The 16121-nt window shown below is 38.7% G+C and overlaps 1 protein-coding gene across 1 annotated transcript in view; it reads right to left on the bottom strand.

Annotated features, from left to right (window-relative positions):
* Window positions 1-1731: 1731 nt before the first annotated feature.
* Window positions 1732-16121, bottom strand: part of LOC122004338 (3-phosphoinositide-dependent protein kinase 1-like) — a 46124-nt gene continuing 31734 nt past the window's right edge. The window contains exon 2 of the mRNA XM_042559244.1: window positions 1732-2717. Coding sequence (XP_042415178.1) covers window positions 1732-2717 — 986 coding nt within the window. The remainder of the gene's footprint in view (window positions 2718-16121) is intronic.

Genomic DNA, 16121 nt, shown 5'->3' with positions numbered 1-16121 from the left:
CTCCTCATCAACTTCCACACGTCTGGAACTAACAACAAATCCAAGAAAAACAACCCTATCTACGCAAAAGCTACATTTCTTAAGGTTAGCAAACAATTTTTCACCCCTCAAAACTTCAAGCACACATTTCAAATTATCAATATGGTCATGCAAACTCATGTTATAGATCAGAATGTTATCAAAATAAACAACAACAAATTTTCCAATAAATGCACGCAGCACATGATTCATGAGACGCATAAATGTGCTAGGAGCATTCGTCAATCCAAATGGCATCACTAACCATTCATATAACTCCTATTTTGTCTTAAAAGCTCCACTCATCCCCTTCCTTAATTTGAATTTAATGATACCCACTCTTCAAATCGATCTTAGAAAACATAGTGGATCCATGCAATTCATCAAGCAAGTCATCTAAGCGAGGAATTGGGTGACGATACTTTACCGTTATCTTGTTTACACCTCGACAATCCATGCACATTCTCCAAGTCCCGTCTTTCTTTGGAACCAGCAGCACATGCACAGCACAAGGACTCATGCTTTCACGAAAATATCCTTTGGTCATAAGTTCTTCAACTTACCTTTGAAGCTCTTTGGTCTCTTCTGGACTACTTCGATAAGCTGGTCGGTTTAGAATGGAGGCTCCCAGAATGAGATCAATCTAATGCTCGATTCCTCTTTGGGGTGGTAACCAAGGTGGCGTATCCTCGGAAAAGACATCCTTGAAATCCTGCAAAAGAGACATCACAACATTAGGCAAAGAAACATTATGGTTAGCCAAAGAAAGATAGGTCTCCTTGTATAAAAACAAGATCATCAGTCTATCAGAGTTAAAAGCACTTTTGATCTCTCTTTCTTTTGCATAGAAGCTCATTTTTCTTTCTTCTTTCTTTTTCAAGGCTGAACTCTCAATCTTTTCTTTTTTTCCACTCTCTTTTTTCATTCTCAGTCCACGATCTTTTTTCTCATTTTCACTCGTATTTTTTTTCTATCTCAGCCACACTTTTTCCTCTTGCTGCAACGAACTTTTTGATCTGGAGCTGCTCCTCAAATACTGGACGAGGTGTCAAAGGGGCAAGTGTAATGTTCCTACCATCCTTGCTGAATCTGTAGCGGTTCTTGTACCCATCATGTATGGTCCATCTGTCAAACTGCCACAGTCTTCCAAGAAGCAAATGGCTAGCTTGCATGGGTACACATCACACAGAAACTCATCCGTGTACCTTCCAATCGTAAATGAAACAAGGACCTGCTTGGTTACCTTCATCTCTCCACTATCATTGAGCCATTGGAGTTTATACGACTTTGGATGCTTTAAGGTAGGTAGGTCAAGCTTGTCTATCATTAACTTGCTTGCCACATTAACACAGCTGTCACCATCAATAATCAAATCGCATACCCGATCTTTCACATGGAAGCGGGTGTAGAAGATGTTCTCCCTTTGCCGCCCATCATCATCTTCTTTGGCTTGCATATGGAGAGCTCTCAGCACAACAAGAGCTTGGCCATCAACAGCAAGCTCAACATCACTAGTATCTTCAACTGATGGAGTGGACTCATTTCCTTCATCTTCCTCTTCAGTTTCGATCTCCCCATTATCCAACATGATCATTGCTCACTTGTTCGGGCATTGAGAAGCAATATGACCTGATCCTAAACAATGAAAATATTTGATGTCACGATTTCTTTGAGGTTGGGAAGATGAGTGCTACCCTTATCCTTGTTGCTAGATTAGGTCTTGGCCACATTCGTCTCTCCCTTAGATTTTGAAACTGCTTTCTCAGTTGGTTTTGATGATCCCCACTTCTGCTTCCAAGGGGATGAATTTGCAGCCTCATACTTGGAAGATGATCGCACTCCTTTCTTGAGTTGTCTTTCAACTTTCATTGCCATGTGCACCACATCGTCAAGCTCTACATAGTGATGTAGCTCAACAATATTGGCAATCTCACGATTCAGGCCACAGATGAACTGAGCCATGGTTGCCTCTCGGTCCTCCTCAATGTTAGCCCGAATCAAGGCTATCTCCATCTCCTTGTGGTAGTCTTCCACAGTCATGGACCCCTGCTTCAGATGTTGCAATTTTAAATGTAAGTCCTGATAATAGTGAGATGGAACAAACCTTCTTCTCATAACGGCTTTCATGACCTCCCAATTATCGATGGGAAGCTCATGGTTACGACATCTACTCAGGGGCAGCTGATCCCACCATACAATGGCATAGTCGGTGAAAGCCACTGCAACAAGCTTCACTTTCTTCTCCTCCGAGTAATTGTGACAATCGAATACCAACTCAACTTTCCTCTCCCATTCAATATAAACATCAGGGTCATTTTTACCTTGAAATGGAGGAATGGACAGCTTGATGGTGCCCATGTTACGATCTACGGCTTCCCTTTCTCGGTGTTTCCTTTGAACATGCCTTGGTCTTTCGGGTCTGATAGCCCTAGCCCTCCTCCAAGTAGCATTGGAGATCACTTCATTGCTCGCCCCATCATCATAGTCATCATCTGGTACATTTGGAGCAAAATATGGCCACTGGTCGGGTCTCCGATGCCTAGGTAATGGCTCTTGCTGAAGTTGTTCAAGCCGATCCTCATGCCTATCCAGCCGATCTCGAATCTCATTGAACACGACATTCATGCACTCAAAGTTATTGCTGTATAACCTGCATGATGGTAGTCTGATCAACCCCTCCTCCATCACTCGGACCAACCCTGCCACCGTGCTCTCGAGACATAGTGAGCTGCAACTGAAATATTAAGAACAAAGGAGGATCCTCTCTCACTCCCTCACGTATTTGCACTCAGTTGGGTGTCACAAAAACACTCGTACATCTCGACTTGCAGTCCTATCTCATTGGCTTGGAGCTGATCCGGAGTTGTATCAGAAAGAGAGGTTAAGAGAGATTTTTACTCTCAATAGCCGATAGTTGTACTTTTGTACAAGGAGGCTTATTTCAACACTAACAATCTTAACCCTTCTTTTCCTAGTGTTGTTAAATCTCTTTTGAAGGAATTCGATGATGTCTTTCTTGAAGAAGTTCCTGATGGATTGCCACCACTTAGGGGAATAGAGAACCAAATTGACTTCATCCCAGGAGCAGTCATTCCTAATTGACCAGCCTATACGTTGTTAGTGTGCCACCACTTGGAGAGTGTGCATTGATTGCAAGGCTATCAATAAAATTATGGTAAAGTATCGTCATCTTATTCCTAGATTAGATGATATGCTAGATGAACTATATGGTTCTTGCATTTTCTCTAAAATTGATTTGAAGTCTGGCTATCATTAAATTCGCATGCGTGAGGGAGATGAATGGAAAACTCCTTTTAAGACTAGGTATGGTTTGTACGAATGGTTAGTCATGTCATTTGGGCTAACTAATGCACCCAGTACTTTCATGAGATCAATTAACCATATTTTGCGTGCTTATATTGGGAACTTTGTTGTAGTATATTTTGATGACATCTTGATTTATAGTAAAAATTTAGATGAGCATGTCAATCATTTACAAAAAGTTCTACTTGTTTTGCAAAATGAAAAATTGTATGCAAATCTTAAAAAATGTTCTTTTCGCACTAGTGAAATAGAGTTTCTTGGTTATATTGTTAGTGTTAAGGGAATAGTAGCTGATGAAGAAAAGGTTAAGGCAATTCGTGAGTGGCCAACACCAAAAATGATAACTGAGGTACGTAGCTTTCACGGGTTGACAAGTTTGTATAGGAGGTTTGTTAAAAGTTTTAGTTCTATAGTTGCACCCTTGACCGAAGTTGTTAAAACGAAGTTGGATTTCATTGGGATAGTGAACAAGGTTCAACTTTCAACTTACTTAAGGAGAAGCTACTTGCATTACCTAACTTTGCTAAAACTTTCAAAATTTAGTGAGAAACTCAGCGGAGCAGTTTTGAACTATCCAACTTATGACAAAGAGATGTATGTATTGGTAAGGACTTTAGAGACTTGGCAGCATTACTTGTGGCCCAAAAAATTTATCACTCACATTGATCAGGAATCGTCGAAGCATTTGAAGAGCCAAAGTAAGTTGAATAGATGTCATGCAAAATGGGTGGAGTTTATTGAATCATTCCCTTATGTGATCAAATATAAACAAGGTAAGGAAAATATTGTTGTAGATGTTTTGTCTCGAAGGTATACCTTGATCTCTACTTTGAACACTAAATTGTTAGGATTTTGAATACATTAAAGATCTAAATTCTAATGATCCTGACTTTGGAAATATGTTTGATGTTTGTGAACATGCTGCATTTGGGAAGTTTTATAGGCATGAGGGATTTTGTTTTAGAGTGAATAGGTTGTGCGCCCCTAATTGTTCATTAAGGGAATTATTAATCCAAGAATATCATGGTGGGGGAATAATGGGACAATTTGGAGTTAAAAAAACTCTAGAAGTGTTGGTAGAGAGCATTTCTTTTGGCCACAAATGAAACGGGATGTAGTTAAATTTTGTGAGAAGTGTATTTCGACAAGCAAAATCTAAATCTTTACCTCATGGATTGATGTGAACCCAATGAGAAAAAGAACCCACAATGAATTGAAAACAGAAAGAAGGAAGGTCTAAGTCGATAAGATGGATGAAAAGAAACCTCGACCCAATGCTTAGAAAAGCATGAACCTTGGTATAGAAGATGGAAGACGCCACAACCTTGGGATTGAGGTTGATAAGTCTTTGAACGTCACAAGGAGATGCCTTGATAAGTTCAAGTTCAATGAAGAACCAACAAGCGAGAGCCTCACCGTGCTTTAGATTGAAAAATATGTCAAAGATACATGTGTGGTCGTCACCCCCTTTATTGATAGCTATAAGGTGACCAAAAAAACCCTAAAAGGCCAAAAGAAAGCCCATTTAGTAAAGGCCTATATAGACTACTTAGCCATTTTAAACATATGGCATTATTACAACCCAAATAAAGGTAAAAATTGAGTCCAAATTGAGCCTACATATCCATGCTACATAGATATGAGACTTAAATACTAATTTATCTCATATAAGGCTTGAATTAGGTTGACTAAGCCGGATGACTTGCTCTTGGTCAAACCTTCTTCAATGGTAGCTTTGGCCTTCACATCTTCAATTAGCACATTAAGTGCTTCCTTCATCTTTTTAGCCCTAGCCCTTGTAATTGGGTCTCCATTGATGCATAATGGATCATCATTAATATCTAGAGTGGATTGAGCATGACCCATATCACAAGCTTGTTGCGCAACTTGTCCTCTTTCGTTTACTCCATCATTCCCCCTCTCCTCAAAAGGATTCGTCCTCGAATCTTGATCACCTATATCAAAAGGAGAAAGATCAGAAACATTAAATGTAGCAATCACATTATACTCACCTGGTAAGTCAAGCTTGTATACATTATCATTGATTCGAGCAATGACTTGAAATGGACCATCTCCTCGTGGATGTAACTTAGTACGACGTTTAGTTGGAATCTTTCCTTCCTCATCCCAATCTTCAGGTTCAAAGATCACTTTCTTTCGTCCCTTGTTGGCTTGCGCAGTATATTGTTCAATCCTCTTTTCAATTTGTAATCGAACTTTCTTATGTAGTTGCCTCACAAACTCAACTTTTTTGGTACCATCTAAACTAGCACGCTCAGAGATAGGCAAAGGCGACAAATCTAAAGGAGTTAAAGGTTTGAACCCATATACCACTTCAAAAGGTGAAAAATTAGTAGTGGAATGCATAGATCTATTATAAGAAAATTTAACATGTGGTAAACAATCTTCCCAACCTTTTAAATTCTTTTGAATGATAGCTCTCAATAAAGTAGATAAAGTTCGATTTACTACCTCAGTTTGTCCATCTGTTTGTGGATGACAAGTTGTGGAAAACAAAAGCTTTGTTCCTAACTTTCCCCACAATGTCTTCCAAAAGTAGCTTAGAAACTTTGCATCACGATATGAAACTATGCTCCTCGGTACTCCATGAAGTCGCACAATCTCCCTAAAAAATAGATCAGCAATATGGTTAGCATCATATGTTTTCCTACAAGGAATAAAATGAGCCATTTTAGAAAATCTGTCCACAACGACAAAAATAGAATCCATACCTCGTTTAGACCTTGGTAGTCCTAAAACAAAATCCATGAAAATATCAACCCAAGGTTCACTAGGAATTGGTAAAGGTGTATACAGTCCATGAGGTAAACATCTAGATTTTACTTGCCTACATGTAATATACTTCTCACAAAATTTAACTACATCCCGTTTCATTTGTGGCCAAAAGAAATGCTCTACCAACACTTATAGAGTTTTTTTAACTCCAAAATGTCCCATTAGTCCCCCACCATGAGATTCTTGGATTAATAATTCCCTTAATGAACAATTAGGCACACACAACCTATTCACTCTAAAAAGAAACCCCTCATGTCTATAAAACTTCCCAAATGCTGCATGTTCACAAACTTCAAACACATTTCCAAAGTTAGAATCATTAGAATATAAATCTTTAATGTATTCAAATCCTAACAATTTAGTGTTTAAAGTAGAGATCAAGGTATACCTTCGAGACAAAGCATCGGCAACAATGTTTTCCATACCTTGTTTATACTTGATCACATAAGGGAATGATTCAATGAATTCTACCCATTTTGCATGACGTCTATTCAACATACTTTGGCTCTTCAAATGCTTCAATGATTCATGATCAGTGTGAATAACAAACTCTTCGGCCCACAAGTAATGCTGCCAAGTCTCTAAAGCCCTCACCAATGCATACATCTCCTTGTCATAAGTTGGATAGTTCAAAGCTGCTCCACTGAGATTCTCACTAAAATAAGCAAGGGGTCGACCTTCTTGTATTAGCACAGCTCCAATACCTATTCCTGATGCATCACACTCAATTTAAAAAGTTTTAGCAAAGTTAGGTAATGCAAGTAATGGTGCTGAACTTAGCTTCTCCTTAAGTAAGTTAAAAGCTGAAACTTGTTCGCTATCCCAACGGAACTCACATTCTTTTTAACTACTTCAGGCAAGGGTGCAGCTATAGAACTAAAATTTTTAACAAACCTTTTGTAGAAACTTGCCAACCCATGAAAGCTACGTACCTCAGTTATCGTTTTTGGTGTTGGCCATTCACGTATTGCTTTAACCTTTTCTTCATCAACCGCTATTCCCTTAGCACTAACAATATAACCAAGAAACTCTATCTGATTAGTGCAAAAAGAATATTTTTAAAGGTTAGCATACAATTTTTCATTTCTCAAAACAAGTAGAACTTTTTGTAAATGATTGAGATGTTCATCTAAATTTTTACTATAAATCAAGATGTCATCAAAATATACTACAACAAAGTTCCCAATATAAGCACGTAAAATATGGTTCATTAATCTCATGAATGTACTAGGTGCATTAGTTAGGCCAAATGGCATGACTAACCATTCATACAAACCGTACCTAGTCTTAAAAGCAATTTTCCATTCATCTCCCTCACGCACGCAAATTTGATGATAGCCAGACTTCAAATCAATTTTAGAGAAAATGCAAGAACCATGTAGTTCATCTAGCATATCATCTAATCTAGGAATAGGATGACGATACTTTACCGTAATCTTGTTGATAGCCCTACAATCAACGCACATTCTCCAAGTCCCATCCTTCTTAGGCACAAGCAAATCGGGAACAGAACAAGGACTCAAACTTTCTCGGGCGTACCCTTTTCTCATCAACTCTTCAACTTGCTTTTGAAGCTCCTTCATCTCCATAGGATTGCTCCTATAGGCTGGTCGATTAGGGATAGCTACTCCTGGGATAAAGTCAATTTGGTGCTCTATTCCCCTAAGTGGTGGGCAATCCATCAGGAACTTCTTCAGGAAAGACATCATCAAATTCCTGCAAAAGACATTTAACCACACTAAGAAAAGAAGGGTTAAGATTGTTAGTGTTGAAATAAGCCTCCTAATACAAAAATACAATCATCGGCTGTTGAGAATAAAAAGCTCTCTTAACCTCTCTTTCTTTTGCATAAAAGTTCTCTTTTTTACTCTCTTGATTTTTTTTGTTTCTTTTTCATTCTTTTTTCACTCCTCTCATCCTCACTTTTCTTTTCTCACACTCCTTTTCTTTTCCATTTTTTATTTCTCTCACAATCTTTTCTTTTTTCACTCTCATTTTTTGTCCTCAATTGATCTTCATATACTTTCTTAGGAGTTAATGGTACAAGAGTTACAAGTTTACCATGCATCTTAAAAGAATATTTATTTGTGAACCCATCGTGCATGACCCTCCTATCAAATTGTCACGGTCTACCTAAAAGAAAATGACTTGCATGCATTGGTACTACATCACAAAGAACATCATCATGATACCTACCAATGGATAATGAAACCAATACTTGCTTAGTGACCTTAACCTCCCCGCAATCATTCAACCATTGTAGTTTATAAGGTCTAGGATGTTTAGTGGTAGGTAAGCATAATTTCTCAACCAAGATAGTACTAGCAACATTAGTGCAACTTCCTCCATCTATAATCATACTATATACCTTGTCTTTAATGTGGCAACGGGTACGAAATATGTTATCTCGTTGTTCTTCATCTTCTTCCTTCACTTGCACATTTAGAGCACGCCTAGTGACAAGGGCTTCACCTTCAACGACATACTCTTCTACATCACTTTTCAACAATGGTGGCAAGACATTATCATCTTCGGACTCACTCTCAGTTTCGATATCACCATTTTCTTTCAAAAGCATACTTCTTTTGTTTGGACATTGTGAAGCAATATGTCCTCTTCCCAAACACTTAAAGCATTTAATATCTCTATTTCTTGAAGATTGGATAGGTTCTTTGCCTTTAACCAATGGAGAACTAGCGTCTTAATTCTTCAAAAACTCTATCTTACACTTTGATGCAACTTTATCATCTCTTTTGTTCCAACTAGATTTCCAGGTGGATGAATTAGAACTTTGACCATGTTTGATTGAACCCTTCCTTTTGAGTTGCCTTTCAACTTTCATGGACATATGCACCATATCTTCAAGCTCCACATAATGTTGCAACTCAACTATATTTGCAATTTCTGAATTCAAACCTTGTAAAAATCTTGCCATGGTTGCTTCTCGGTCCTCCTCCACATTGGCTTGAATCAAGACAATCTCCATCTCTTTGTGGTATTCCTCCACAGTCTTAGATCCTTGGGTTAGACTTTGTAGCCGTTGGTACAAATCTCGATAGTAATGTGATGGAATGAACCTCTTCCTCATAATTGATTTCATCTCTTCCCAAGTGCAAACGGGTCTCACGTTGTTTCTATTCCTGCTTAGAATAACTTGATCCCACCAAATAATAGCATAATCAATAAATTCAATAGCTGCAAGTTTTACCTTCTTCTCTTCATAGTAGTTGTGGCAATCAAATACTAATTCCACTTTTTTTCCCACTCCAAATATGCGTCTGGATAACTTTTGCCTTGGAAAGAAGGAATCTTCATTTTGATATTTCCCAAGTTTCTATCAACATAATCACTCATCCTTCCAATTCTACCACCAATTCTGATACTGTAACGCCCCGCCCCTCCTGCTAAGGCGACGGGGGTTACTGTGACACATACATGCTTACTTAACACAGCGGAAGTCTTACTTAGAGAAATTAAAAGCTTTTACTTTAAGATCACTATGGACATATAAAACCACATAGCATACTTAACATGATTTTTGAGTCATAATACCCAAACACATAATTAATGTCATGGAGTCAAAATGAAATAACATAAACATGGCATATTTCTTTATTAACAAAAGCAGGTCTTTCCCTTTAGCCAAGCCACTAGCACACACATCCTTCTAGCCCCTCCTGCTGCTCCCCTAGTACATCCATTCCTTGCCTTTATCTGTGGTACAAGAAAGTAAGCTGTGAGCACTCATGGCTCAGTAAGTTCCTTTCCTACTCACAAAAACCGTATAGCATCTCAAATCACAAGTCAAAATGCATGGAAACAATTTATCATATCAAGCAGCATATCATGGCATATCGTAACATAATCATCATAAAGTATCATAGCATACTCTAACATGAACATCAAATGAATCCTGACATAGCATAACATCATCTTAAATATCATGGCATAATCATAAGGTATATGCGCAAGGCAAATTTCTAAACATGTATCATGAAACATATGCAACATGTCTTTTGAAAACTTATAGTATACATACTTAAACATAATCTCAACATGATTAGGGCCCCGGCTTGTACCACATACATAAATGCGCGCGTCCTAGGTAGGTCCAAGGTAGCAAGTCTTGAACCCTACAAGGCATACATACTAGGCCCGTTTCTTAGTCCATCGACCTAGGGGCACTTAGGAGCACATCCCTAACGAGGCCCGTTTCTTAGTCCATCGACCCCAGGGCGCTTATGGAGCCCACCCTTGGTACAAGCCATACATAAAGTAAAGTAGCATGTCATACATATCATAGTTCTTATCATTTCATGCATATCATATTTCTTAACATATCATAAAACATGCATATTTGGGCACACAGCACATGCATGGATCATAAGCATACATAATGAACATGTCATTTATCACCTCATAAGGCATGCATATTTGGGCACACAGCACATGCATGGATCATAAACGTACATAATGGACATGTCATTTATCATATCATAAAGCATGCATAATTGGGCACATAGCACATGCATGGGTCATAAGCATACATAATGAACATATCACTTATCATAGAAAGACATAATCATACATGGAAATCATTCAAATAACATCTCTTAATTCATAACATAGCATGTGAGGCACATCTAGGTCACTAAACCTTTTATGGCCGAAAGTCAAGAGTAGGGACATGAACTCTAGACAACATACAAACATAAGAATCCTATGATAACTTCACATCCTATCATAAGAAAGATCATAAGCATGTTAACCTAAATTTTTATGCCTTCCTAGGTTTCTAATTCTTTCATGGCTGAAACCTTCATGAAGAGCAATCAAGTTCTAAGCAACATGCAAACATGTAAAACCCTAAATTCATATCACATCATATTTCATAAGGAACAACTTGAGGATGTTTAATTTGGTTTCTAAGTTTCATAAGCTTCTATCCTTATCATGGCCGAACCCTAGCAAGCCTTATTCTTGGTTACATGTAGCATGAAAGTGTTGAACCTTAAGCCAATATCTTACACATTTCATGAGAAACATCATAAGTACATTTGGTTCAAGTTCCAAACTTCCTAAACCCATTAACTCAAAGTGGCCGAAACATATTAAGCATGGAAACTAGGTTTCTAGTGGCATAAGAGCATGGAAAACACAACTACATTTCATAGCATTTATCACAAGAAACATCATGAGCATATCTAAGTTGGGTTCTAAATTTCCCTAGGCCTTTAGACCAATAATGACCGAAACATGTGAGCATGAAAACTAGGTTTCTAGTGGCATAAGAGCATGGAAACCACAACTACATTTCATAGCATTTATCACAAGAAACATCATGAGCATATCTAAGTTGGGTTCTACATTTTCCTAGGCCCTTAGACCAATAATGGTCGAAACATGTGAGCATGGAAACTAGGTTTCTAATGGCATAAGAGCATAGAAACCACAACTACATTTCATAGCATTTATCACAAGAAACATCATGAGCATATCTAAGTTGGGTTTTACATTTTCCTAGGCCCTTAGACCAATAATGGCCGAAACATGTGAGCATGGAAACTAGGTTTCTAATGGCATAAGAGCATAGAAACCACAACTACATTTCATAGTATTAATCAAAAGAAACATCATGAGCATATCCAAGTTGGGTTCTAAGTTTCCCTAGGCCTTTAAACCAATGGTGGCCGAAACATGTGAGCATGAAAACTAAATTTCTAGTGGCATAAGAGCATAGAAACCACAACTACATTTCATAGCATTTATTACAAGATACATCATGAGTAAACTTAGTTTAAAATCTAAGCATCCTAGCCCTAAAACTTAGTGTGGCCGAAAGTTACATGTAACTAAATTTCTATGTAACAAGCAACCCTAAGAACATCAAACTAGTTTCCTATCATTTCATCAAGAAGGTCATGAGCATCTTAGACTTGGTTTAAACTTTCCTAGGCCTCAAATCAAAACTTGGCCGAATCTTCATAAGCATGAAATAGAATTTCAAACCAACATACAATCAAGGCATAACATTTTAACTTCATATCTTGTCTTAGGAAATATCATAGCATGCTTAGTTTTAGGTTTAAAGCTCTCCTAGGCCTTTAGTTCTTCCATGGCCGAATATTCATGAGCATGAAAATGAAGTTTCAATCAACATACAAGTAAAAGAAAAAAAGTTAACAACACCATTATCATAGGGTACATAACACAAGAACAAGGGAGCATGTTTAGTTTGAGTCTTAAGCTTACCTAGTCCTCTTGTTCATGCTTGGCCGAGAGTCTAAGGTTCATGGATCTAATTTCTCATTAATCATTATAGCATGGAAACATTAGATTAACCTCCTACATAAGATACATGTCACAAGAAATATAATAAGCATATCTAGTTTAAAATTGCTTAGACTCTTCCTTTTGTCTTGGCTGAAATTTCCATGAAGCAACCCTAGGTTTTAAGCAATCTATCTTCATGAAAACCATATGAGCTATTGTACCACAGGTGAGGGGAAGCTTACCTAGTGTTCACTTGTTAATCCTTAAGAAAATGGTACCCTTGGTGAAGAGGAAGAAGATAGCTTCTTCTTTTAGCACTCCTTTTTGGTTTTTCTTGCTTGGAAGGGTACACCTTGAAGGCTCCTTCTTGTAATTTAGTTTTCTCTTAGGGAGAAAACCTAAGCTTGGCTTGTGGTGATGGGGGAGAAGAGCTCTAGTTTCGGCAATGGTGAGGAAGAAGGAAGAAAATGAAATCCTTTTCTTTCTTTCCTTTTTATGCTAAGTGGGTGGAAGAAACAAAGATGAACTTTGCTTCCCTTTCTCCTTAATTCATGTATATACTCTTTTCTAATGAGAATATGTCCTCATTCATCTCCCTTAACTCTTCTCATCCTTACTCTCTTTAATCCCATTGAAAATAGATAAGAAAAGACAACTTGTCTCTTGCTTACTCCTTTTCTTAACCAAGAGGTAAACAAGAGGAAGAAAACTACTTGATTTTCTCTTGTTCCCTCACTTAATTATATCTTCACTTTTAACTACAATTCCCATCATTTTCCATTCATATGTTATTCATTATCCTAGTAGTTATCATACATAATTTTATTTCTATCCTCTGTGAGAGGTTCAAGGTTCAAACCTTCACCTCTTCTTTTTATTTTTCTTATTTCTTTTTCTTTTGATTCTTCTTACTCTTATGTTCTAAAGCAAATAACACCCATATACTTATCTTATAGTTTTGTGGATGTTACAGTACCCCATACCTCATAGAAAGTTCGTCCTCGAACTTAAAATAGCTACGTCAGGTGGTATCGGACTTCCTGCTGAGTGCATCGACTACCTTGTTTGCTTTACCAGGGTGATAAAAGATCTCGCAGTCATAGTCCTTGACTAGCTCGAGCCATCTGCGTTGTCTCATATTTAGGTCCTTCTGCGTGAAGAAATATTTCAGAATCTGGTGGTCTGTATAAATCCTGCACTGAGCCCCATATAAGTAATGCCTCCATGTCTTTAGAGCGAAGACCACAGCTGCTAGCTCTAAATCATGAACGGGGTAATTCCTTTCATGTTCTTTGAGTTGTCTAGAGGCATAGGCAATGACTTTGCCATCTTGCATAAGTACAGCTCCGAGTCCTAAAAAGGAACCATCGCTATACATATCAAAGTCCTTGTTGCTTTCCGGAAGAGTAAGAATCGGAGCACTGGTCAGTCTCCGTTTCAGTTCCGTAAAACTCTTCTCGCAGTCGTCCGTCCATTCATACTTTTTATTCTTCTTGGTGAGAACCGTCATCGGGGTTGCTATCTTGGAGAAGTCCTCTACAAATTTCCTATAGTAGCCTGCTAGTCCAAGAAAACTTCTGACTTCACTGGCGTTCTTTGGCCTATTCCAGTTGCTTACAGCTTCAATCTTATTCGGATCCACCATTACTTCGTCCTTGGAGATAATATGACCCAAGAATGATATTCGATCGAGCCAGAACTCACATTTGGAGAATTTTGCATATAGTCGTTTTTCTCTAAGGGTCTGCAATACCGTATTCAGGTGTTCGGCATGCTCTTCTTGGGTTCTCGAGTAGATGAGAATATCGTCAATGAAGACAATCACAACTTTGTCGAGATACACCGCAAATACCCGATTCATCAAATCCATGAACACACCAGGGGCATTTGTCACTCCGAAGGGCATAACTACAAACTCATAATGCCCGTATCTTGTTCGAAAAGCTGTCTTTGGTATATCCTCTTGTTTCACTTTCACTTGATGATAGCCGGACCTTAAGTCAATCTTTGAGAAAACAGTTGCTCCCTTCAATTGGTCAAACAGATCATCGATCCGCGGAAGGGGGTATCTGTTCTTGATTGTCGCGTTGTTCAGTGCTCGGTAATCTATACACATTCGCATAGACCCATCCTTCTTTTTCACAAACAGTACCGAAGCTCCTCATGGAGAGTGATTAGGGCGAATAAGTCCCTTATCAATTAACTCCCGTAGTTGTTCCTGAAGTTCCTTCAACTCAGTCGGTGCCATCCGGTAAGGTGCTTTAGAAATTGGTTTAGTACCCGGAACTACTTCAATCGTAAATTCTATTTCTCTATCAGGTGCTAATCCCGATAGTTCATTAGGGAATACTTCCGGATAGTCGCATACTACTCTGACCTCTTCTAGCTTCTGGCTTCCAGCTTGTCTTGTATCAACCACGTGCGCTAGAAATCCATTACAACCTTTGTCTACCATACTTTGTGCCTTTACCGCTGATAAGAATCTTTCAGTTTCTTTCCCATATTCCCCAATAAATTCAAACATCGGTTCCGTAATCAGTGTGCTGCTGACTAATTCCTCTATAGTCTGCGGTCTATTAACTCCTCCAGCCACGTTCAGTGTTATCTCGGGTCGAAGCATCTTCAGCATCAGTCTGACCCTTTCTCTTTCTGTACGCACTAATTCGGGACAAAGGCGTGCCAGACGGTTGAAGCGCTTTACTGCTTCGTTCACTGATAAATCACCTTGCCGGAACTCGGTGAACTCGTCGTAATGCCTGTTCGTCACTTATGTATGGAAGAACTCTTCAAAGAACTCTGTCTCGAAGTCCGTCCAATTCATCAGATTAATTTGCCTCTTAGCTTTAACTCTTTCCCACTACATTCTCGCATCTCCGGAGAAGCGGAAAGATACGCATTTGATCTTCTCTGATTCGGGTCAGTCCAGTAGTTCCACTGTGCTTTCTACTATCTTGAACCAGGCCTGGGCATCCCACGGCTCGCAAGTACCCGAGAAGTTCTCCGGCTTCAACCTCAGCCACTGTATCAAGTAGGTCTCCTGTCGAACCACTGGGGCAGGGGCTACCGGTGGTACTGGTGCAACTATTGGCACTGCGTTCGGAATTACTGGCGGGGTGGCAGGAGTTCCTTGTTGACCCATCAAAGTCGTGATCAACTATTGTTGTTCCGTGATCTGACGTTGGAGGTCAGTTACCTGAGTCAGATCTGGTGAATTACTGTCTCGTCCGCTCGGGTAGTGCGTCTCCTAGCCATGCTTATCTCTTCATTAAGTAACAATAAATTATCGTTATTCCTACTCGACTGTCATAAGGCCATTACTATTCCTATCCTACCATCATGCATACCTAAACTAAATCAAAGAATAAATAAACATGCATAATATTAAAGCATCAAAACAAAAAAAAATTAAATTAAGCATATAGAATCTTACTTGGAGCGGCAGGATGGAGGCTAGACAATGTGTGTAGTGGAAAGGCTAACTTAGCTCTGATACCAAACTGTAACGCCCCGCCCCTCCTGCTAAGGCGACGGGGGTTACTGTGACACATACATGCTTACTTAACACAGCGGAAGTCTTACTTAGAGAAATTAAAAGCTTTTACTTTAAGATCACTATGGACATATAAAACCACATAGCATACTTAACATGATTTTTGAGTCATAATACCCAAACACATAATTAATGTCATGGAGTCAAAATGAAATAACAT

This window comes from Zingiber officinale, chromosome 7B (assembly GCF_018446385.1).
Source record: "Zingiber officinale cultivar Zhangliang chromosome 7B, Zo_v1.1, whole genome shotgun sequence".
Classification (NCBI taxonomy): Eukaryota; Viridiplantae; Streptophyta; class Magnoliopsida; order Zingiberales; family Zingiberaceae; genus Zingiber; species Zingiber officinale.
Note: the sequence above shows the minus strand (reverse complement) of the source record. Positions and strands in the feature narration are given on the sequence as shown.